The sequence below is a fragment of the Tyto alba genome, unplaced genomic scaffold (genome assembly GCF_018691265.1).
Source record: "Tyto alba isolate M040663 unplaced genomic scaffold, T.alba_DEE_v4.0 Super-Scaffold_2, whole genome shotgun sequence".
NCBI classification, from domain to species: Eukaryota; Metazoa; Chordata; class Aves; order Strigiformes; family Tytonidae; genus Tyto; species Tyto alba.
The window spans coordinates 62,033,916-62,059,431 of NW_024881282.1; the positions used below are offsets into that span (position 1 = coordinate 62,033,916).

Genomic DNA, 25,516 nt, shown 5'->3' on the forward strand with positions numbered 1-25,516 from the left:
CGACCAATTTTGTCCTGAAGACATACGATTATATTCTGCATTTTGTGCACTTACAGTAGGAATCTGGTTTACAGAATTTTTTTAACAGGGAAAAAAACTTGTAGTTTTGGTTTTCTTCTTTTTTTCTTTTCAGAAAATTTTTACCTGCCTACAGACTACACTTACTGCCTATTTACAAGTGTTTCGAGCTTCTCTTCACATCCATCCCAAAATCTGTCATTAGTTGTCTAGAAGACCATACCTGAATTTTATGATCTAGCAATGGAAGAGTATATTGGAGTACATATGTGCAACAGCCTATAACTTGGTTGCTCTAGCAAAATAAAGCATATCTCTTATTTGTAGCCTACTTGAAAGGCTGCTGTTGTTAGTCAGAACTGCCCACTTCCCAAGAATTTTCAATAACATTTTAGAATGATACATATTTTAAAAGAAAGTAATACAAAAATTGTTTTAGATTAGCTGTGTATTTGTTAGAACTTTATTGTACTGTCAGGAAGTGCTGTATCATTGGCTTATGTCAATGAACTTGCCTATCTGTGGTATCTCATTAACAGTCACCACATCTAGACCCATCTTTTTAAAACCATCACAATCTTTGGTATGTAATGTATTATGTATTGCACAGTATTTTTAATGTGCTATTTCAGTGAATTGTGCCTTTTGTATATTGAATTCCCTTATCTTTTTTTTTATTCTGATTTTGCTTAGGGTTATCTCCCACTGCATCAGTTGCAATATCAGCTGAAGATCCTCTTCCATTCACTTAGTTGCTTTAAACTCTGTAGGCTGCTACACAGTTGAACCTTGGCAGGGCGAGCTCATCCCATCATCTTTTTAAAGAAGATAAACTGAACTCCATGGAGTTTACCATATGGGTTTCATAGATAAGGTTTTTTTTTTTTTTTTAAAAAAAAAAAAAACACACACCAACCCTGGATGGTATCTAGATCCTCACAGGCATTTATTATCCAATTAAATATTTTGAAGGCAGGGTGTGGTTAGCTAAATTATTGCTCCTCCCACTGTTCTCTGCTGTTTCCAGTTTCAGAGGGAAAAACACAAGTTTGTATGTTGAGTATGAGTCATAACCTCTCTTCTGCTACTGACTCACTTGGGAGTTTGAGGTAAGTCTCATCCTACCTTATGTCTCAATTGCTCTGCCCCCAGGACAGCAAGGAGAGAAGGAACTATGGAAAGTTATGCAATGTTTTTGTAGATGAAAAGTGTAGATATTGAAACCAATATTATTATTATGCAGTATGATAATAATTTTGTGTGCCCAAAATGGATTTTTTACAGAGCTTGATCCCCACATAAACCATTTATTTTTCTATTTTACCATGAAAGATTATGTTGTACCAAAGAACATCTTAGGTACTGAAATACTTAAAAATTATTGCATTTCTCAGATGAAAGTATAAGCGTCTTTCATCACACTATTCTCTTTTGCACCAGTAATGACCAATAATAAAGCTATGCAGTGGTGCAAAATTACTGATGACTTCTGAAATAAGAGGAGGCCCTGAAGTGTGTGGTCTCACGCAGAACTGGCTCCTACTCAGGTACTTACACTCTATCCTGGTTGGTTTGCAAGCACTGCAGGGAAATGCTAAACATTAAGAAGCGAACTTTTAAGTACCCGAACATAGCACTTATGATATCGAAATAAATAACCATCAGTTATAGTCTCTTATGTTAGGATGTAGTCTCTAACTTGGCTGTTTTGTCTGCCTAATTTTGTTTCCCCCCAAATACCTAGCTGTACGCTGTAATGAGACATACTAGTAGAGTGCATTTACTAAACCATAATAAAAAGTCTGGTTGTAAGTTTTAAGAAAATTACAGTTTAAACATGGACAGACTTTGATAGAGAAAGGTGATATACTGTGGTAGCGTATGTAAAGTAGAGCACGTAGCTTATGGACACCGGCACACACAGGAGTGATAACCGCAGCACGCCATGATGTGGGCAAGAACAGCGCATGAGGCCGACGATCAAATCGGTCTGTGCCATGGGAAAGAGATGTATTTCCCATCTAGAGAACGCACAGGTAACACCAGCTGGGAGAGGAGGGTGGAGGAAGACGTTGGCACTCTAGGGTTTTACTTTTGAAAATCGCTTGTTCTGTCCTTCGTGTTCCTTTGAGTACCTTTGTACGCCCGCTTTAAAGCCCTTTCTACACACCTGTCTGTAGGTTACCTGTTAAGGTACCCGGGAGGGTTGGGTTGCGTTAGAACGGATCTCCCCGAGCGGGGTGGAAGCCCGGCGGGACGGGCGCGGGGGCCTGGGGCGCTTCACGTGCCCCCACACCCCGCTGCTGAGGCGCAACTGGTTGAAGGCGAACGGGGACCGCCGCGGCCAACTTCTGAGCCAGCGCCTGCACCATTAAAAGTGCCCCCGCACCGCTGCCAAGCGCTACAGCTGCAAATCCTGTCCAGGCATGAAAGCCTGCCTTTCAGCTTTTTTTTTTTTTTTTTTTTTTTTTTTCACTTCTTATTTCTGCTTGACGCGTTTTGGCCTCCTGGGGGGAATTTCGGTGGCTGGAGGCCCGGCGCGGGGCAGCGAGGCGCCCCGGCCCGGCCCGGCCCGGCCCGGCCCGGCCCGGCCCAGCCCGCGGGCCGGTCGCTGGAAGGCGGCGGGACCTGCACAAACCACCGCCCCGACCCGCGGCCGCCGCCAGCCGGAGCGGGATGTTTCATTGTCCGGAAATGATGGAGAAGGAGTGACTGTGGCGGCGGCGGCGGGGGGACAGCGGGCGTGAGTGCCAGTGTGTGCGCGCCCCTGCCCGGGGGAGGCGGCGGGAAGGGGTGGGGGGGGGGGGGGGGGGGGGGGGGGAAGGCCCCGCGGGCAGCGGGAGAGGAGGCGGCGGCCGCCGGCGGGGGGAGAAACGGCGAGGCGGCGGCGCGGAGGCTCCCGCGGCCGGGGCGCGGAGCGGGAGGAAATGCGGAGGTAGGGCGCTGCCGGCCGGCTCCCCCTCGGCGGGCGGGCCCCCCCCTCCCCACACCCCCGCACACCCCCCGGTCCCCCCGCGGCCGCCCGGCCCGCGGCCGCCCCCGCCCCGCGGCCGCCGCCCCCCGGCCCCGCGGGTGCTCGCCGTGGGGGGCGGGCAGCGCGCCCGCCGCCGCGCCGCGAAGTTGCCGCCGCTTCGTTGCCGTCCCTCCTCGGTCCCTCGCCCCCGAGCCGTGAGTTTTCCGCATAAAATACATTAACGAGCCCTTTCATTTGCTTGTTCCTTCAGGGTCGCGTGTTAGTTTTGTTGGAGGGGGGTGCAGGCTCTGTATTACTGGGTGAGAGAGCTGGCAGATGTCCCAAGTGAGAGAACCTCTTCCTCCGGGGCCTGAAGGGCCAGAGCAAGCTCCGACTGAAAGCCGCGCTTTGATCTCCCTCCCTCGAGGTAAGTTGCTTTAAAGTTTCTCTGTAATTGTTGCGCCTTTTATTTGAATGATACATTTGCCGATTTGTTTTGTGGGTTTTAACCCCCTCTTTCCCCTCCCCTCGACCTCCCTTCTTTGGTGCAACTCTGTAACACTTTCACTTCCACCTCTTTATTGTTTTAACTAGAAATTCCTATGTAGAAAATGCAAAAAAAAAAAAAAAAAAAAAAAAAAAAAAAAAAAAAGATTCACTGATGTCAGCACCGGTTCTCAGTACTTGAAAAACTGCAGTCATTCAGAGGCAGATGCTGCTGCTTAAAAATTGCTTTCTTGTTTCTCAGCTTTGTGTTCATGTTTAGAATTTTTTTCCAGTAAAGCTCTCCTTCCAGGTCTTGCAGTAAACTGAGAAAGGTTGATCCAGGAGCAGGAGTGTTGTTCAGGTTGGAGGTCACTTTCTTGTTTTTTTTTTCTTAGATTACTTTGTGATGCTGCAGCTAAAATCAGTTTCTGAGCATATTAACTTGTTTGGTATCAGCTGTTCAGAAGGTTGTTTAAAAGTACATTCATCTCAAAGAGAAATTCTTTAAGTTATGTCTTCTTTGCATTTGCACAAAATACATTGATGCCTTGATCACCTTCATGTGAGGAAGTTTGACAAGGTGTATTGCAGGTTATCCTCAAAATAGGGGAGGTATGTGTGCCTCTTGAGTCCTGGTCTGTGAAGATGAGACTTAATATTTTTTTTTTACATTTACAGCTACAGCTTTGTTTTCCAGAATTCTGTCAGGAGTTTAAAAAGTCTCTGAAGAACAGACAAATAAGCTTGTTCAAAAACTGTAACTTTATTCATAACTGGTTAACTGGAGCAGAGCCTGGCAACACAGTTGTGCAACTGTGGATTAAAGATCCAGTCTTGTTTTTGTAACTTGGAAAATCAATAGCTATGTGAAATCAAAGTTGAAGACTCATTTGAGAAACCAGAAAGTATCCGTAGCTAAGTAAAAAATGTTCTGGCAGGGAGTCATATTAAATTGGCTTATACTTATCTTATTGTTGGGCTGTTTTTTTTTGTCCTAGAGAATGACTCATAACTTCTAAACAGTGAAAAAGAATAATAATAAAAGATTAGATACAGAAGATCAAGCATGCAGAACTGAACTGTTAGAATAATGTTTTTGCCAGAAACTTCGGTGTCTGTGATACATATTTGTTTTCAATGTGTTGTTTTTATCTGTCATGTGATCAAGAGGCCACACTGGTTAAATCCTGCATGTAGGCCATACATCAAAGTTGCTGAAGTTGTAAGTCAGTGAACTAACTAGCCTGGAAAGTTATCTCATTCTTACAGTGCCACTTTAAATTGAGTTTTCACTATGAAATGAAATCTTATGTGATTCCATTTTGTAAGATTTTCAGTACATGCTTTACTTTTTATGAAAAGTAAGGAAACAAATACTGCTCTGTCCACAGACAAGTTATGTGCAGAAAATTTGAATGACACAATTACAGCTCACAGCTGTTGAGGTGGAGGATTACAAAATTACTTTCTTATGGATCAGTAAGGTACAAACAAGTGTAATGTATTGATTCAGGTTTGTTCACTGGCCACACTTTTCAAGGCACACACTCAATTTTAAAGCATATGTATAATTCACAGAAAGACAAGGCTGTTTTTTTACAGAATTCAGTGTTCAAATACATATTTTTTATTCTAATGAACTTAGATTTAAGGATAACTGTGGATATTTGTTGCTTTTTTCTAGCCTAAGTCTGTTGGGGAAATGGGGGTGGAAAGAGGAAGAGGTGAGTTCATAACATTTCCAGTCTATATTCCAGCATTTCTGTTGTCAGCCTTGCAGTGTGTGGTTACAGGGAAAGGTAATCCAGATATTCCAGGACTGAAGATCTAAGATAATACGTCTAGGACTTTCAACACCCCCTCCTCTTTCTATACTACCCCCAGGACAACCAAAATTACACTGATTTCTCTAGAATTTGGTGATAGTATTAAAAGTTGTGTTGAAGTTCATATTATTTCTGGAAATAGGCTAGAGATATTTGGAAAAATCTGCAATAATTTAAAATAATTACTACTTTACTTAGAATCACCTCATCATATTTATGTGATGACTCCATATATTTACAGTGAGATGCTTGAAATATGTGTCCACCTAGGAATAAAAATTCCTTAATCAGAAAAAAATGCCTTATGTTGTATGTATAATAAAGTATTAACTGCATTCTAGTGAAAAATAATTTTTGGATGATAACACCATACTTAGATATGCTTTCTACATTAGTTTAACTGGTATAGCTACCTTATATCCTGAGAACAGACTTGTTGTCTTCTCTTCTGTAGTTCTATGAGGTATCATCAAAACATCCAGGTCTTCAGAGTGCTCCTTTTGCTTGCTATCATATACATTCAGATGCTGAAGCCAAACTGTATTTTTCCATGAATGGAAAAGGAACTTCAGCTGAGTTCTTAATAATCAACAAATAGTTATCCCACAACTTAATTAAAAAACAGACAAAATCAATAAAGCTTTGGCAGATTGCAGGGATGTATATCAGTTGTGGACATGATGAAAACCATGGGTTGAGACATAGTTTGGCCTACAGATGTGGCATGCTCTGGCTTTCACAACTTAAAAGAATTTTTATATGTTACTTTCACCAATGTGCTCTCTCAATATCTCCCCCACCACTGTTCTTCCTTGTTAACTAATTTTTTAATTAATGCATAAATGTTAGTGAGATTATTGGGTTTTGCCCCTCCACAATTGGTGTACTATGAGAGACAGCAAATGAAATCATAGCGTCTTCTTTTGTGGTAATGTCAATACTCAGTTTCAGTCTTTAAACCATTATCTGTGCCAATGGAGTCTGCTGCTCTCAGGTACAGACTACAGGATGAAAGGTTTAACATAATTTCTGCAAACATCTAGTTAATTTTTGTCACATCCTTCTGAAATAGTAGCTCTACTTGTGTACCCTTTTTCAAGATCCTGGTCATGCTGTCTCTCTTCTCCTGTAGCTCCACAGGCCTTAGAATCAAATTATGACTACTGCTACCTGTGTGCTGTGTAATGTAGGCAGTGAATAGTGTCATCTTTATGCTCAGACCACTTCAATTTGGTTGTGATCAAGTATTTTCTCCACTGGTAGGTACCAAAATAATGTCCCCGAGCAAGAAATGTGACAATTAGTGACCATTAGCCTCTCTGCTTTAAGGAAAATGTTTCATACGTTAGAGGTCATGTCATGATTATTGCCTGGACTATGGGTAGATTTTTTTCATTAAATCCTCTGCATTTGAATAAACCATAGAATAGAAGAGAGAAATTCAAATGAAGCTGGAACTATATTTAGAGAATTAGGACACATTTTAGAAAATGTAGGACTGTCATCTATAAAGTATTTGGAATGCTTTTACTTTTGCTTGTTGATAACTAAATGTAACCTAGAATAACAAGTGAATAATACTTAACTTTCTCAATCTAGAAGGAAAATAAGTAATAATAATAAAAATCCTATTATGAAATTGAGGCTGATAATTGCACTTCAACTATAAGAACTTTGTAATAACTCTTTAGATGATGGAAATCCACTAGATTTTTTTTTTTTTTTTGTTAATGGCATGGGGGAGAAGGGTGGAGAATTCTAGTAGAAATATTAAGGGTCAAGTTCTGTAAGTGACCATTCTCTGTGGTGTCAATCATGTCACTGTTGTTGGATGGAGATGCAGTTCTGATTTGGTGTCTGAAGAAACCATATTCAGCAACTAATACCTCTATTTGGAAAAGTGCAAAAAGCATGTGCTCCTTTTCAAGAATGTGATTCAAACCTCTTCAAGTTTTCTGTGCTTAACTGTTTTCATGACAAGGAGCACTAAAGGAATGTTCTGGCTAGTTGAGATGGGGTGACAGAAGACTTACTGTGGGGAATGTTCAGACATTCTTGAGGCAACAACGATTACTATCACCGTAATTACTGCACTTTACCAGCAGTGCCTCAGTGTTATGAGTAATGGATTTTTATTTTAACAGTTAACCAGTGCACTCAGATTGCTCAGACTTACCAAATACTTCCTCTGTATTTGTGTTCTCACTTGCAACCTGACAAGAGTTGAGTGGATCTGTGTTAATTCGTTTTGTTGCTGTCTGTCAATAGAGGCATTTATTGAATGTTACCGACTAAAATACCTAAAACTTTTGTGTCTCTAGTTTGTCATAAAAATATACTTCTGCTTTCAGTTTCACGTGTATGCCGTTCCAGTAAAGTGATTCATGTCCACATGAGTGTGATAGACTTGTATTTAATAAAGTTGACTGTAAAGGTCTTACATCAAATTTTAAATACCTTTGTTCCATCTCATAGGCTAATTTTATATCAGAATAATTATTCTCAAATTCAATTCCAGGCCCTCAGAAGTTAGTTTCCTCTTTGTGTTAAACACTTGGTTTCTTTCCTAATAAGTAGCATCCAGCAATGCTACTGTTTTCATTTGGATCAGCAATGCAGTTTTGAAGTAAATCTGTTTGCCCCCGCTTTGGTTTGCATTGTGGAGTGATCCTGGGGAGTGACCTGGTCTGGATTCCTTTTGGACAGAGTAATCTGAAGGATGCACTTCAGGAATGTGCCTAATGCCCTCCAGCCATGAATAAACCTTCAGTCTTTGAGAATAAATCTGAGAGTTAGGCCAAAGTAGAAAGCCCCTGGAACATGTATAATATGGAATGTGTCCTTAAAATCAACTCTTTCACTGTACAGGCCCACTTTTAGTGGCCCATGCTGTTTCTAATACAGCCATAGCTGAGTATTGCTTAACACTTAGGTGAAACTAGTTTTGTACGCATGTGAAACACTGTTGGATGAATGTCATAAATTTATAACTGACTATGTGACAATTACTGTGATTATTTGTGAAAAGAAGTTTTCATTTATGTATTTGAACTTTTTAATGCTTTTAATAGTGCAGAGTACCTATTTGCATGTTGCTATTAATTTTTAATTTATCATGACTGAAATTTGTCCAGGGCTGTCAATCTTGTGGGGCATTCATAGCTGTTCCATAGCTCACACCTGGAAAATACTGTGTAAGAGCTTTCCAAGAAGTTCAGCTGAATTGCTCTAATTTTAAGAGACGACTTTTTTTTCAGTGGCATTTTTTGAGGCCATTGACAGTTGTGATGAGACATTTAAGTGAAAGCCACTGAGGTGAAATAAAACCGCATTAGTTATTTTAGTTTTAAAACAATCAGACCTCTAAGTGGAGGCTTCCAGCTCCATAATTTGTGGATTATCAATATTAATTAGATTGTACAACCAGTCACTAATGAAATGAGATCGTTTCAGCCAAATCAGGAAATGGAATAGGCATTCTGTTACACAAATAGTACAGTTGAACTTACTTGTTATTTGAAGTGCCTAAAAGTTTTAGGCATTTAATGAACTAGCTGGTGGGTGTTACTGTTAATGGTTGAATTGTGAAACCTGGTATTATCGTGGTTCCTTTGTGTTATTGTTGTGAACAGTGGAATTTTTTGTAGGAAATAGCATCCTCAGTGGATCCTTGCCAGCGAGGATATTAATGAACAAAGGAAATGTTAGAAATGCAGCATTTGCCACATGCTCTTCAATCCCTCCCAACTTCTGTAGGCTTGAGACAGAGAATTGTATGGTTATCTTTTCTTTTGGAAACATTCTTCAACTTTTTGTTCCTCACTTTTGTGTGGGGTTTTTTTGTTTGTTTGGGTTTTTTATTTTTTTATTTTTTGTGTTTTGTTTTGTTTTTTTTTTTTTTTTTTTTGTAGTTTCTCTTTGCTTTGAAGGACAAAATTCCGTTTTAGATGGTTTGAGCTTTGGACATGCATGTTTAAATCTGTGTCTCTGTGTCTGCTTGTTCAGGGATAACTCAGGCCTTCTGAGGGTTGATGTTTACATCCCAGCAACTGGGTCAAATTTAGGTAAGCTTTGTCCTGTGCTTCCATCATTCCTTCACCCCTAAACAGTAAAACTGTTGGACTGATCCTGACTGCATTTTTGGAGGTCACAATGACTCCACTGTGTCAGTCCGTTCCGCATGTCCCTCTTCTCCTTGATGTGAATGATGCACTCAGGTTTCCAGAAGCCTTTCCCAGCAGTTGCTTTTGCTTTACTTGTTATTTGGTGCGGCCCTCCACATTGTTGGTGAACAGAAAATGAATGTGTCATAGCAGCAAAGCCTTCTATTGTTGCAGCAACAGGATTTTCAACTCATTTGACATCCACAGTGTCCCCGTGTCAATAGACAAACTCTAAACCTGTTTCTCAAGTCCAGTTTGTCATGCTTCTAGTCAAACACTCTTATAGTTCACATGCTTGGAAGAGATGGCTGAGTCAGTATATAGGCTTATGTGTCATCTAATGAATAGAAATCAGCTGTCAATCACACCCTGAGGATATGCAACCCACTTAATGTGGACACTTGTTTCCATTTTTTTTTTTTTGCATGTTCAGAGATTGAGTGTTACATAGTTACTGATGCATTAAGGTATGATGCCATGTTTGAACACACTGAGACCCATTTCTGAGTAAACTCAAGAGACACAGTGGGGTGTGTGGGGACAGCTGGAGTGTGAATGCACAAATGGACACGTGCTTGGAGAAGTTGGTTATTTGTCAAAGAGTCGAGCTCTTTGATGTGTGTCCTGCAAGTGTATGTCCATTGCCTATCTTTTTTATATTTTCTAGCAGTTTTGTGTATTAATTCTACATCCACTCAATATGCTTTACGTTATCATAGAGAAGGATGGAATAAATACAGCTCTGAAAAGAGGGATGCTTCACTGGGATATTCCAAGAAATTTTCAGGAATTAGTTTGATCTATAACCCAGCAACTTTATAAAAGCATAGAAGACAGGACTGGAAGGGGTCTGGAGGGATTGCCTTGTAAACCCTTCTTGCCTATCTATGCATATGTCTTCCTTGACAATTCTGGTTATTTGTTACATTTTGGTTTTGATAGGGCTATTGTAATTGTAGCCTTGTTGCTGGCCCGGACTACTCACACTGTGCTGTTGATGGAGTCTTATAAAATGTATTTGTTATGCTGCAAAGAAATGTATATGACTGGAGGCACATACTCCAGACTAAACCACGAGTTCACAATCAATGTTACAATAGTCTCAATGGGGAAAACAAGTTTTGATTGTATGAAGTACATGTATTACTATGTAATTTAAAAAATACATATAACAAGATTATGGTAAAATGAATTAATGTATGTACTTTAAAAGGAATTTATACATACTTTAATAATTCCAGATGACAAAAAAAAAATCACTTTATTCACTTATTTCTTGAAGCAGTAATATTGAGATGTGATTAAAATTTTAATTTTTTTCACTAAGTGGCTTACCAGTTGTCTGTAGTATAGCTAAGATTTGGGTTGTTAACCATCTCAGTTGTATACTTTGCCAACATGGTATAACTCTTACTTATTTAAATTTTAAACTTTCATTAATCTCTACACAAGTAGAAACTGTGCTCATGCTTACTTTCAGAATAAATGACAGGATACTCCATGTGGGTGTCACTCCCACAGGGATTTTGGCTAGAAGCTCATCAGCCCAGGGACTGCTGTTAGTTTAGGAGAGGTACATAGTCACACAGGTTGCTAGTCTGGGGGCTGAAACATGGTAGGTAAGAAGACTATGTTGCTTCTCTGACATGATCTAGAGTAACTTACTGTGGTTTTGAAGAGAGATTGGATTTCTATCTCAGCACTGCCAGAATCAAAACATAATGAGTCTTTTCATTATTTGAACTGCTAGAAAGAGTATCTCTTTTTCTTCTTGGCTGTCAGTTTTGGAGGTTAGTCACATGTGAGTAGAAGGGTGTACTAAAGGAAGCAGAGGCTAATATACTAAGAAAGTATTATATAAAAATTCTTAAGGTTAAGCTTGATTAAAATAGAGAAGTGTTATAAATTTATGTGAAGATTTGAAATAGAAAAAAGTCATACTTGCCTATGGCCAGATCCAGCCATTAATATTTGTGCCAGCTGTAGGCTTAATTAAAGCTGTTCTGCCACAAACATAGCACATCAGAGAAGATTAAGGTCTTTGCATTGATTCTTACTGGACTCATAAATATGCTATTTTTCATAAACTACTCTTACAACTATTGTTATGCACCTAACATAACAATAATGCCATCAACAACACACAGACTCAAGAGTGTTCTTGAGACTGTTTTCATGTGTGATAGGTTGTAGTTGGTACACTATAGTTGCACCTCTAGAATAAAAAAATTAAAATGTTATGATCCCATCATCAGCTGTTTATTATAAAGGAACAATCAAGAAATTCCTTTGTACTAAAAACTGAGGCCGGGTGCACATTCAAGAAAAAACAAATAATTAATTGGGACACCGGTGTTTGCCTGTTTACAGTGTTCTGATGCATCAGAAGGGATGCATGGAAAAAATCTTAAATAAACATAGCCTAAGGTCTAATTTTTCTAAAGCTCCATTGTACTAAATCTGTCTGGGATGGGGTCAGTTTTATTCGTAACAGCCCCTGTAGTGTTGCATTTGGGGTTTGTGGCTAAATCAAGGCTGATAGGACACCAGTGGTTTGGCTATTGCTGAGCAGCAGTTGCACAGCCCCAAGGTTTTCTCTTTTCCCACTCTGAACCCCAGTGAGTGGGCAGGGGTGTTGAGAGGGAACACAGCCTGGACAGCTGGCTCAGGTTGACCAGAGGGATATTCCACGCCATATAATGTCATGCTCAGCAATAAAAACAGGGGAGGAGCTTTTGCGGGAGGTAGCCATTGCTAAGAGATAGGCTTGGGCATCACTCTACTTGTGGGAGGTGGCAAGTGATTGCCTTTGCATCACTTGTTTTGTTTTTAGTTCCTGTTTCCATCATCTATTAAACTATCTCAAGCCATGAGTTTCCTCACTTGTGCTCTTTCTGTTCTCTCCCCTCATCCTGATGAGGGCTGGGGAGGGAAAAAATGACCGTGTAGTCCTCAGCTGCTGCCCGGGGTCAGCCCGCCATACCCAGAGAACAGCATCTGCTGTTCCAGTGGGTAATTCTGGAGTGCAAAGACGCCAAATACATGTTTAATGGTGTAGGTTTCTGTTTGCACATTCATGAGGAAGTCATCACGTGAATTCAATAGATCAAAGAACAGATGTTCAATTAATGTTACTTGTTGTAAATGTCCTATCAAAATTGTTTGGTGTTCTACTGCAACACTGGGATATTTTTAGTTTTTCAAAGTGCCTCTTACTTCTTTCTTGTTAAGTACTAGTATTGTTTACATGATTTTGACTGGCCATTTACCATATCCAGCTAGAATAATAAAAGTAGATATGAGAATCAGGTTTGTACATCCTTGAGAAAAGAAGTCTTAAGGGAGACCTTATCACTATGTTCCAGTATTTAAAGGGTGGCTACAAAGAAGATGGAGACCCCCTTTTTACAAGGAGTCACATGGAAAAGATGAGAGGCAATGGGTGCAGGTTACTCCTTGTAACAAGAGGAAAATTTTCCACATTGAGAACTATCAGTCATTGGAATAATATCCCCAGGGAAGTGGTGGATTCCCCAACATTGGACACTTTAAGATTCAGCTGTACAGGGTGCTGGGCCATCTTGTTTAGACCGTGCTTTTGCCAGGAAAGGTTAGCCCAGATGATCTTTGAGGTCCCTTCCCACCTGGTATTCTATGATTATATGATATGAAAAATACACATACAACCTACATAATAATAATAATAATAATAATAAAAAAACCCAACAAAAATAAAACCATTGAAAAAGATACTGAACTGAAAACAAGCAGAGGAATGAAAACTAAATCTCTATGAATAATGTCTGATTGTATTTTGCAGTCCTTCAGATTTCTTAGATAAAAATGTAATCTAGAACACTGAGGGCCACATAATATTAACATTAATGTTTCCTTAGAGCTGTTAATTGTTTACTGCATGAAATAGTAGGGGTCTACAAAGTCATATCCTATACAAGAAAACTATATACAGTAACTGCGGTTTTGTACTACTGCTGCTGGGTAGGTATTGTTGTGATCTTGGTGTTGTTACTGCAGTAGTTTAAAGGCAAAATCTCTTAAAGTAGCTCGTTTAAGCTTACTCTGTGGAAAGCAGAGTGCTTTTACACTAGTTCTCTCCAGGACACTACTTGTTTTCACTCACTCTATTTCAGGGCACTTTTTGTACTTTTGAAACACATTTGCACCTAATACCTAACTGCACAGGTAAAATCATTGTACTTCAATACAGTTGGATTTGTATCTGATAGATATCAGATAGAAATAATTTGTATCTAATGTCTGTCAGAGGGGTTGAAAAAATCTGGGTTTTTTTTGTGTTTATTTGGATAGGATGAGTATCTAGGTGAGCTTAAGTCATCAAGGCAAGATGCAAAACTCATTGAAATCAATTAATATCTTCCCAATCACTTCAGTAACTTTACCCAAATCCCACTGAAATGGTTCATCTCAGGATGGGCTTGAGGAAATATTGACAAGTTGTTGGTGAAGTGGAGGAAGGGCTGAGGGAGAAGTACCATGGAGATAGCTGGGTCAGACATTTCAGAGGTGGAAATTAATAGAAGGGGAGCAGCAGTGCTTGAAGGCACATGCTACTATACGTACAATACGGCATATATTATTTTGAGTGATGTTCAGTGCCTCAGTTTAATAGTGTGGATAACAAAGGCAGAAAGTTAGGATTTAAAATCAAACTACTGTTGGTTACATAAAGAAACTAATGTTTAATATGTTGCAGTAGAAATAGGCAATTTTTCTGTGTCTCAGGACTGGAATCATTGCTTTACTAGAGGATATGGTATCATTACATTGTGATAAGTGGTTTATAAACACATTCTTATTTAAAACAAATAAATAGAGCTATCAGACTTTTCAACAGTTGCTCATTTAGATTTACTGTAAATACTAAATGTTGTGCATATACTCAAAAAATACTTAAGACTGAAAATATTTAGTGTTTTAGAGATCCCTTGCGTAAGTGATATAAACTGATAATCTGTCACTGTAAACAAGGAACAAAGTAATTCCAGATTTGGAAATGTTTCATTGAATGCCAGTAGGAAAAACCTGTATCAGTCAAGAACAGAAGAATTTCTGTGTGTGAATTTGACTATTAAAACATTAATAGCAGCAAAAATGAAAGCTTTCACTTACTTTGGTTTGAAAAAAATGCAGGTCTGCATGTGTTAACTGGCAAAATCATCAAAACAAGATCTGCTATCTTGTGAAATAAGCTTACCATGGAAATTTCCCTGCATCTTGTATATACTTGGAGAGGAGAAATAATTTTTCCTTTCTTCATAGGCTGAACGTTGACTTTTATTCAGAAATGCCTTTTAAAAGGCTATTTTTTTCAATGGAAGTAGGTAATTGTGTTACAATAAATTTTCTGAATTTCTATACTAATAAGTTTTGAAGTTTCAACAATATTTGTCTTTAATTATATGTTCAATTGTAAATAATAGAGAACAGACCTTTGTGGAATTTTTGTGGCTTTTATATGCCATAGCCACATGTATGTGGGCAAAAAATAATGTTTTTATTTTTATATGACAAAGCAATTCAACTTTTTTTTCTGAAAATTTTGTGGAAAGTAACTAAATATCAACAAACTGAACTATAACTTGTTACAAAAGCTGCTGAGTATTATTTTGCATGATTAAACACAATATGACTAAAAGACCTTCTTAAAGAGGAATTATTTTGTTCTGGACAAGAAAACAAATTGAAAATCAACTGTATTAGGAATTATTTTTAAGGAAACTACATGAGATGCTGAGACAAGTTATATTTTATACTCTCGTGTTTTTAATTTTCAAATATGAGTTTTGTTCACATAGAGGAAAAATACCACAGAAACTAATATCTTAAAATTTCTTTTGACTTAGAAAAAACTGACCAAGAGAATATTGTAGCAGAAGATAAAGACATAAACCAGCCTTCCAGTAACCAGAGTATACAACCAGATATACAAGACCAGTCCGTCTGGGGAAATCACACTGATGGTAACCTCATCAGAAGTAAGTATTTCCAGAACAAATTGCTGCCATGTAGGCTTGCTTTCTCAGTGTAACGGGATACTGCCTGTTGACTCAGTTAAATGTGTGTCACATGCAATCGTGTTGCAACTATAATACATGTCTACCGAATTTATTTCCCAGAATGACTCCTGTCAGCGTGCATAAGTAATGAGTTTAAAGAAAAGTGTGATCTGAGTGGTGCAGTATAATATAGACCTCTGTAGTATCTACATTTGAAAGCCTTTTTGTTATATTCTTCTCTTATCATTCATAATGGGATCTGTATATTTAGTAGGCACATGAGCTGCAGTATGCAACTGTGCTAGGTGCCATCCCCCTTGATTTCTCAGGTTATACTTTTAAGTGGCAGAGAAAACAATAACAGTTGCTTTCAGATGCACTGAGTAGTGGTCAAGTGTAAGCTTATAAAGAATTTTGAATCCTAAAGTAGTTATTCCTTTCTAAACTAGGAGAATGCTGTAAGACAAGGTTTTAGACCCATGCTATGGAACTGTGGGTTTTTTATAATTAGTTTTTACAAGTTCACATTCCTAGTATATGCCTTGGATGCTTTTGAACATAAAAAGGTATGCAAGATTATTCCCATTTTTCTGTCTTGAATTGAAGATCATATGCTGTCCAAAGGATCATCCCCAATTTCACCCTCCCGAGGCAAAAATATTTCTGTCAACTGCCAGAGCTAATACTAGTTTAAAATTCTGTGAATGTTTGAATGTTAGTTACTCAAGGGAGGGGCAGCATAAGAAACTGTTCTCTAATTATAGGGTGTATTCAGAAAGCAAATGGACTAAATGCTGAGTGGTGCTGCAGCTCTCTGAGATCGTTGTCTGACCACACACTTCAGGGTCAGTCTGTCTTTACACTGTACATGTACTACACGATACACCGTGGGGTAAATTCTTATTTCTGAACCTGCTGTTGCTATAACTGGTGATTTTCTCTGGAGTTATCTTTTTCATTTTAGTTTTGTTTGTTTGTTTGTTTGTTTGTTTTTTAAACATCTTATTTATACAATCAACTTCTAAACTTTGTGCTAGCATCTGAAGTTCTTTTCAAACCTTAGTTAATACTTTTTTCTAAATAATGAATCCCAGTAAATACTCATGTCCTTAATGTATTGAATAGTTATCTAGATCCTTTACAGGAAAGCTTGAATTTATCATGTCAAATATTTATCTGACAAGTTAAAAACAATTCTGAGGGGGCTATAAAGAGGAAGAATTTTCCTTCACAGTTTGAGAGTTTGCCTAATGCCAAAAGATCATTATTTTAGACTTAACTGTCCCTGGACAAACAGTTGCTTTGTGCTTGTATTGAGGACATGGGAAAGTGCATATGGCATCTGCTGCTTTTGGAGTGGCCTCCTTCTCATTCCCTCTTCCTAGGGGCTTCTTTATTCCCAGACCTATGGGAAAGCAGATTTATTTGGTAGCAGTTAGCAGTGTGCCTGAACTATGGAAGAAAAGACCAAGGACAGTACTATGGTGCTGTGCTTCCTGTAATCTGTTCACCACAAGGACATACTGTAGTGGCTGCACTGGGGAGGTGGGAGGGGAAAAGGTAACTTTTCAACCTATATTAGAAGTTACAGCAGATTCTGCAAGTCCCTGGTAAAGTGACTTGACAGTTATGTGCAGTTATATGTCTCTGTGATGGGCGGGTTATCTGCTGCTGAATTGAAAAAGTAACAGGAAAATGTCGAAGACAGGATAAAATTCTGAGGTATAATGTGCTTCTCCAGTGTGGGTAACTGTGTTCCTTCTGGAGTCACTAGTAGTTTTACCTTTGGCTTTGTGAAAAGCAAGTTTAGGTGAAAGCTGGAAGTTTCTAAAACTACTAGTCTTAATAACTGAGTTTTGTGTGGTAGTGGCTTTATTATGAGATACATTTGAGTAGCTGATATGATGCAATCCTCTCTGTTTCAAGTTAATGATTTTTTAAAAATTTTAATCTTAATGTCTTCTGGATGGAAAAACAAAAATTCTGACATTAAAACAACTTATTTTTTTTCTTTTGTTTGGGCTGTGGCTATGAGTAAGGAAGACTTCTTAAAAAAAATTGAGGAACAGTGTTTGGCCCAGTTACAAGTACTTCTTTAGGCTGCAAAAGTTTTACAACTTGATCTAGCTAGTAACTAAAGTTTGAAAAATAGAACAAGTAAAGCAAAGAGAAGCTTGTTTATGACAAACATTACTTAGGTATTTCATCCTAACTAAAGAGTATCATAGCTCAGAATGGCTGGGGTTCAACCAGATCTATTACCCCACTAGATTCAAGTTTGCAGAATATTGCATACTGAAGGAAGATTGAGGTTAGAAATAAACAGTGTTTTGATCATTACAGTGTATTTTAAAACTGTTTATTTAAATTGTTTTAGACCAGGCATACTTCAGTTTTCTCAGGTATTAACAACCATTCACCACTATCCTAATGACTCTGTTTCTTTTTTTCCCATACAGATTGTTTCCTACCCCTACAGTTAATACATACTCCATTTGTATTAGCCTTAGTTTTCACTTTATAAATGTTTCCAGCATTTAATTTCCAAGGTTTTCCTTGTTTGCAGCTGTTTTATCCTGCTGTTATATGGAAGTAGATTAATCAGTCAGTTTTACTGGCACACCAACAACGAAGTCCAGTGTTAGACACTGTAATGACTTCATTATGTATGATTTCTCATTTGTACTTGTGAACTCAGTTTACCAGGCAACATCAATAAACTAAAATGCTGCTCCCGTTTTCCACAGTAAGATGTTTTCAGTTCACCTCGCCCTACTCTTGCAGTCCTTTTCTCAAGCCCCTTTTTTTTTAATCTCTGGATGATGAAATTTCCCCCAGATTAGGCCTTTCTCCTCCTCCTTTGGAGCATCCCTTCTCCCCCCGAATGAAAACCCTGGGTAAATGGGTAATCTTATGGGAAACTTCAACCAAGGAATTCAACATTTTTGAAGAGCGCTTGAGAGTCCAAAGTTTACTGTATGCTGACATATAAACAGGGAAGAGCTAAATAAGCATCAAATGGCTGTATTACCTCTCTGTATTAATTGTTAATAAGCTTGCATAACTGTTACTGGAATACTGTGTTCAGTTGTAGAAGGGTCAGGGGAGAACCACAAATATCTCAGGAATGACAGGAGTAGTTGAAAACATGCCTTATTGTGGAAAAAGTCCTGGAATTTAATCCGGTTTGTGTTAACAAGGGGGACAAAGAGGGGCTTGCCTAGTCCCTGAGAAGCATGATACCACAATGAACAGAAATTTGGTAAGACAATTCTTCCACTGTAGCACACAAAGGGAGAACTAGATGTAATGTCTGGAAGTTCAGTTAGACTGAAAATAAGGTGTACATTTTTTAACAGAGTTATTTGAGAACAGGAAGAACAGCCAAATATTGGGTGGTTTTAGGTATGTTAATTTTGCTTTATGTTTCACCAAGTGGCCATTGCTATCCATATCCTTCAATTTTAGAACCTAAGCAACAGAGAGTCTCTTATCCATAGCAGTTCCCCCCAAATTGGGAAAACCTCCATATTTTTTCACCTCAGGTATTCTTCAAGGCAATGTTGAGACCTATTCCTTTCCCTTCACAGATGCACACATATTTTGTATTTTATTTCAGGCTGTAGAGGTTTTCTGCTTTTCCAAATTGCTTAGCCTTAGAACAGCTCCATCTGCTTTTCCTTCTTCTTCGGCAGTGCTTTTTAAATATCTGCAAACACCTTCTGCTTATTTCATTGTATGATCTGGTGGCTTGTAATGGAGGTGTTCTGCTTGTTATCACTAACCTTTGGCAAGTCAGGAAGAGTGGATGTTAAAACATGCAGCAGGGTAACCTGTGGCTATAGGAATGAAGCCTTGGGAGTTTTTGCTGCTCTGTGTTACCACAATGCTCTGCTTTGTTCTTTGAGAAAGGTAGGGGATTTTTTCCCCCCTCTTAAAAAAAAGGCTGTAAAGGTGGATTTTAGGCAGAATTTTTACAGAGGGTACTAGGTTATCATCAATGTGTGCTGTGACACAGGGGAAGGAATGTTTAGGAGGGAAGAAAATGCCAGTCTTGAACACTATTTGCTTGTGAGGATTTAATCTCCTTTCCAGTTCCCAAGCAGGACCTTAGCTATGTGATATTTAAGAAAACAAAAAACATCTACGATAGATTCAAATTGTCATGAATAATTGATTAATAATATTCCAATTCTCAAGATTAAATACCTAAAATATGCCCATGTTTTACAGACAGAAAGGTCATTGCTATCCATCATTTCCTAGCTTCAATTGCCTTTCTCCTCCATGAAACACCCTCCTGATAAGAGTGATTCTTCAGAGAAAGGGGGGATTAAACAATTTTACATGTTCTTATGCCCACTGTTTTATTTACTACATTCTTCTTTATTGCATTTTGTTTTATTGAAATATAAACCTAGATATTTTTATCTTTTTGTTTCTATGTTTTTATATTGATGTTTTTACTCTACATGACTATTTAACATGTGGAGATTCCCTTTTCCTTCTGGCTGAGTGATTTCTGTAGTTTAAATTATGCAGTTTGTGTTTGGAACTTTTTTTTCCAACAAGAAGAAAATCTGCTGTTAGAACTGTTCTGTTTGATATTAATCCAAATATCTTTTATTGGCTAATTTATGGTGCACAGTCATCTTACAATTATTGTGATTTCAGATGACTCTGGTTATTCTGTCTAAAAAATAGTGCAAAGTGCTAGAGATAACTGAGTATGTGAGTACAGAAATCATGAAGAATAGATTGATGGAAATTATTCAAAATATATTGCTGAGTCTGAAAGGTGTATTCTTTTAGTTAAATAAAAGATTTACGTACAATGTTCCAAATATACCCAGGTATAAAGAAGTGTGAGCCTATGAATGAACAAAACTTTAATCAGTTCAATACTTAAATACAGGAATGCAGTATTTGATATCTAGACCTTTCTTTTAAAAATAAATATTTGAGGAATCTGGCCAGTAGAAATAATAGACTTATGAAGTTCCTCCCTGAAAACTCCTCTCCCAGGGAGATTTTCTAATCCTTTCCCCAGCAGAAAACTAGCCTGCATTACTACTGTTCCTCCCCTGACCTGGCAGATCTCTTACTACTTCTCTTCCAGAAGTCCTCAAAAAAACTCGTCTCGTGCCTGTTGAGAGCCCTGATGGGTTTTTAACTTCTTCTCAACCATCTGTAAGATGGATGACAACACATGCGTTTTTGAAAACATTCTTTACAAATACTGTGCATCAGCTAGCTCTTTAGTACAATACAGGAGGTAAAATGTGATTTATTATAATAGTTTTGTACTGGTTTTGGCTGGAAAAGAGTTAATTTTCTTCACATCTGCATACTGGGGCTACACTGTAGCAAGTTTTCAGCCTCTAAATAGTGAAATATGAATTCAATTATATAAACTGGAAGAAAACTAACTAAGTGTGTTGTATAGCATATTCAGAGTATTCATGCCGGTCAAGATAAAACATCTCATAAAGGTGGCAGTGAAAATTATGCTCTTTAACAAAATTTTGGAATTTAGTTGGCTTACAGGCAGGCCAGTGTGTTGTGCATTAGAAGTACTAGGGCCTGTGAACCACCCATGGATTTACTCCTATTGACGATACACCAGTTGAAGCTGAGAAGAATGAATAATAGTGCTCTTCCAGTAGGCTGAGAAATACAGCTGAGAAATTGGAAGCTAGTGCTATCAGGAGACCAAGAGACCAAAAATTTTCAGTATTCCAAATAAACTAATCAGAGTTAGCAGCTGGTGCACACATATGCAACTAGAGCTCATGTTTGCAACTGTTCACCTGACTCTTGATGATTCAGCTGGATTCGTTTAGATTTCCCTCCTCTTTTTTTTAGTGGATAAAGATGATGCACTCTTTCCAGTCTCTACCTGGAAGAATTCTGCAGAAAGTTAGGCCTTTTCTTGCTGAAAATCCCTCTTTTCACCATTTTGATTTCCCCTAGGAATTTCTGGGATCAAACCTCTCAGCCAAGACAATTTATCACCAGGGAATTATTTCACACCTCACTGTTGCACAACCACAGCATTTTCATTTAATTTTAATTTCACCCTCTTCTGGGCCAAGAGGCATTTTCACAGATAGTTGTATCCTCACAGTTACAGTCTTCAGAGTTTAAGACTGGGTCTTCGGTCTTTAACAGAAGTTGTTTGTGGAAGGACTGGAGTGTCACTGAAGTTAGTAGTTCCTTACTTGTAAACAGAGCTGCTGTGGGCTGCAGATGTTTTCTGTGTTGCCTCTTCCCTTCCCCTCTAGGTTGAATGTTTTGAAGCAGTGCAGTTAATGGTCTGCGATAGGTGAGGGATTTGTATACTCTGTGGTGACTCCATGTGGGGAAATAAACTTCTTGCTGTTGTTGCTCCATTTACAGAACAGTAATTGAACTTCAATGAGAACTTTAAACTGCACCAGATGACCATAAGATAGGTGCATGTATTCTGCATATCACTACTAGCCAGAATTACCTGGAGCCTTTCATTTCTGTTTTACCTTACTTCTGACTCTCAGAACATCATCTGAATTTATGGTCTGAGGCTGGGGGAAGTTTGGATGGCAGTAATCATCAGTACCAGACAAAGGTGAAATTCTTCAAGTAACATGAAGATTACTGTGCTTGCTGTGTTTGAGCCTGAAGTAAATTGTATCTTAATTTCAGAATATATTCCTTTGTTGTATTGGTACTGTCTCAGAATTAATGTGCTGTTATGCCTAGATGGGAAAGAATATTTATATTCTTTTCCTGATTAGTTCCTCTTATAGGGGAAAAAGTACGATATATTTGTAGTGGTTCCTTAAAGAGGAAGAGTAATAAAACTCTGACTGCTTTCTACGTGAAATATTATACTACAAAACCAATGAGTCAGTGTGGTTTCAGTCTGCTATTTTCAGTACTAACGGTATTCAGTTAGCCATTTTTAGCAAAGAAAACACCAAATTGCAGAGTGCACGAAAGTATTGTCATGCAAGTTGTACTTTTAGGAACCTGTTTTCTGGCAAAAATGTATTGAATTTAAACCGTGACAGAAAATCTCTTAGTTTTTTGCTTTTTAAATTTTATTTTATATTTGCTGTCATGTGTGTGGAATGCTTGGAATAAGTTTATACACCTGAAAAATAGTACTGTATACTCTATATGCCTCAAAATTATTAAAGGAATTCTTCAAAATTTAGAGAGATAAAATAGTTTTTAGTATTTTGAATTTTGTATTTGCTGATAAAAATGTGAAAGATGAAGAGGGGCTCATGGTCACAGCAGAAGGCTTAGCTAAGTAATTATGGTTAAATATTTTTCTTCTCTAAATAGCTATGCAGAGGAATGAAAGGTCTTAATACTGCTTAGTTGTACCGTATTCTGGTAATATCTGCAGTGCAAATGTACCCACGAGTACCTTTCCCTGAAGATATTTTTGTAAAGGACAGGGGAAAAACAGGAGCCTCTGACCTATTTGCATGTTGTTGTGGTGGTGGTTTTCTGTTTTCCCTTAAAAATCTTCATGATCCAAACCCAAAGGATCCCTTTGAAAAACATTCAACTGTCAAACAGCTGTGGTCACTCCGGCTATTTCTAATACTGATTTTATTAACTCATTATATTGATGAGGTAGGCCTCCAGTAATACTGAGGCTTGTTTTTAGGAGAAAGATGAATTATTTGACACCTGAGCCTTAACTACTTTTAAATGAGCTGTAGTGTTCTGGCATGTGAGAAACATGTTTTTATATGGAGACTGATCTTGAAATTTGTGATCATGAAATGCAAACCCATGGCATTCTAACACAAGAGCTTTTACATTCTGAGTTTTATGTCTAGACCCATGAAAATTAGTGGCTTAACTTTTAGTTTTAAACTTGCTTCCCTCAAACTCTCTGCAGTATCTCGATTATCATGTTTTTACTTTAATCTGAAGCTATAAATATTATGACACTTGTTTAGAGAAAATTGTAAGATTTAGCAATGCTAATGTTAATTACAGCAGAATTTCGAATAAGAGAGTGTTTCCTGTTGCAGCGGTTCCTCAAGCTTAAGTGAGTTTTACAGCTCAGATTTAAGGTTGTATAATGTTTGCATAAAATGTTATGAAGTTTGCTTTTGAGACAAGTCAAGTAGAGCAAACTGTTAGGCAAGCCTATAAAATATGGGCCTATGAGTCAAATTTGACCTTCAGGGCAAGTTTTTGCCCCTGAGAGACAGCATAAGCCATTTGCCCGTTCCTTGGCAGAGTAGGAGCAAGCCTGCCTTCAAGTATGGGTAGCTCTAAAATGCATCTTTCTTGTAACAAAATGTTTTTTAAATGCGAAAATGGACACTTTTCCATATTGTGAATAAAGTTGACATAGCACAGATTTCACTGCTGTAACTGTACTCCAATTAAAAACAAAGAACTGTGGTTAGTGTACAGAAGGATTTTCATTTTCTCTGCAAATAAAGGGACGTATGTCATCTAAACAAAAGTTTTTCAGAAAAAAAGATCCTTGTTGCAAAAAGCACTGCTTCAAAACATGGGCTTCGTCCAAATTTAAATGCTACATAAAATTATTTTTAAACAAAAGGTGAACTAAATAAACTTCAGTGGGCCAAATTATGTAGTTTTATAAGTTTTTTATATTTTTAATAGAGAATGAAAATGATTCCATACATAATATAGAATGCTTTTAAACATGTTGAAATAAAAATACTCCCTTTCTGTATGTTAGAGATCAAAACCAGTATTCTCCTTCTGTTCAGTCAGTTCTGCAGTATAAGGACTTGCAGGTGCTACTGGCCTCTACTATATTGAAATCATTTGGGCACAGTAATTTTATAGAAAGTTATATCTTGTTTCATGAACAGAGTGGAGAATCAGAATTTTATCTCAGTTGTGGCATGAAAGAAAGAAGTTTTACAGGTAATTTCATCCTAGTAAGACAATTTAGCTGTTTCTGCAGATAACCTGGTGGTTTCTCCTTTGCGTTAATGTGGTTGCTTCTCTGAATTTTTGTGCTTGTAGCTGCTGGTCACTGATGTGACATTGTATTTTTCTAGCAGGACAGATTTGTAACAGTGTGGCTCAGATATCAGAGCTTTCTTGTGAATTGTTTGAGCAGCTTATGCTTTGCTTCCTTTCAGGAAACTAAATGCATCATTTTTACAGGAAGTTCAGTCTTCACCAGGCATGGTCAACAATCTGACTTTTGCACTGCTCTAAAGGGATGTGTGCATGAGCAGCAGGCAAAAACTCATTTAACGTACTATTTTTTTTTATTATATTGAATTCGTATAATGGAGGTCATGTATGAAAGGTTGACCAGGATGGGTGGGTTTGTCCAGCTGAGTTAGAAAGAGGACTTCCTAGATAATTTTGGTAGAATACAGTAAATAAGAATTAAGTAAAAAACATTTTCCTTTGTGCTAAGTACTGGTGGCAGTGGTTATGTGTTAAGCACATTCAGCTTTGAATTGAAGACACAAATCTCCCAGTTTGTAGATTTTTACATTCTGAAATATAACATTACTTTTCTCTTCAGTATATGAAACTACTGTTTTAGTGTAAATCAAAGTTAAACTGCTGGTGGGTTGGGGAAGGGAAAGGGCAGTGGGCTCTTATACTGAGATGCAGCCTTTAGTCCATGGTTGCTTGCAGTTTTGCATCTAGGGAAGGGAAAAAGATAATTTAGGTTTTCCAAGGACTCTGATAAGAGGACTTTTCAAGGTGTATTCTCAAGAATCTGATGTGTACAGTTTACACAAAAACATTTTGGGTGAGTTTGTGCCATATCCCTTCAAGGCACATGAAAACAGTTCAACAAAGGAAAAAGTGCTCTCATTTCTGGGTCACCCTGCTGTCAAGCTGGTGGATTAGTGGTGTGAAGCAGCCCAAGAGCCAGCTTTGCTTATGCTAGCTCTGGCTGGACTTTCTGTGTGGGGTTCCTGGAGTGCTTTGGGATGGGGAAGCCCCAGTCATCCAGCCCATGGGCATAGCAGCCAGGTGGATTGGTAACTGGGGTCCTGTGCACATCTCCTAGAC

The 25,516-nt window shown here is 38.2% G+C and overlaps 1 protein-coding gene across 5 annotated transcripts in view; it reads left to right on the plus strand.

Annotated features, from left to right (window-relative positions):
- The first annotated feature begins 1,000 nt into the window (after nt 1–1,000).
- Nucleotides 1,001–25,516, plus strand: part of MDFIC (MyoD family inhibitor domain containing) — a 51,601-nt gene continuing 27,085 nt past the window's right edge. The window contains exons 1-4 of one of the 5 annotated variants that reach the window (XM_042792114.1): nt 1,001–1,127; nt 1,459–2,054; nt 3,243–3,398; nt 15,332–15,463. In XM_042792114.1, the coding sequence (XP_042648048.1) occupies nt 3,308–3,398; nt 15,332–15,463 (223 nt within the window). In that variant the 5' untranslated portion in view covers nt 1,001–1,127; nt 1,459–2,054; nt 3,243–3,307. Of the gene's footprint in view, nt 1,128–1,458; nt 2,055–2,543; nt 2,762–2,930; nt 2,954–3,242; nt 3,399–5,141; nt 5,182–15,331; nt 15,464–25,516 lie in introns of those variants that run through there. The other 4 variants (XM_032998763.2, XM_032998761.2, XM_042792115.1 and 1 more) reach the window with 4 other exon arrangements.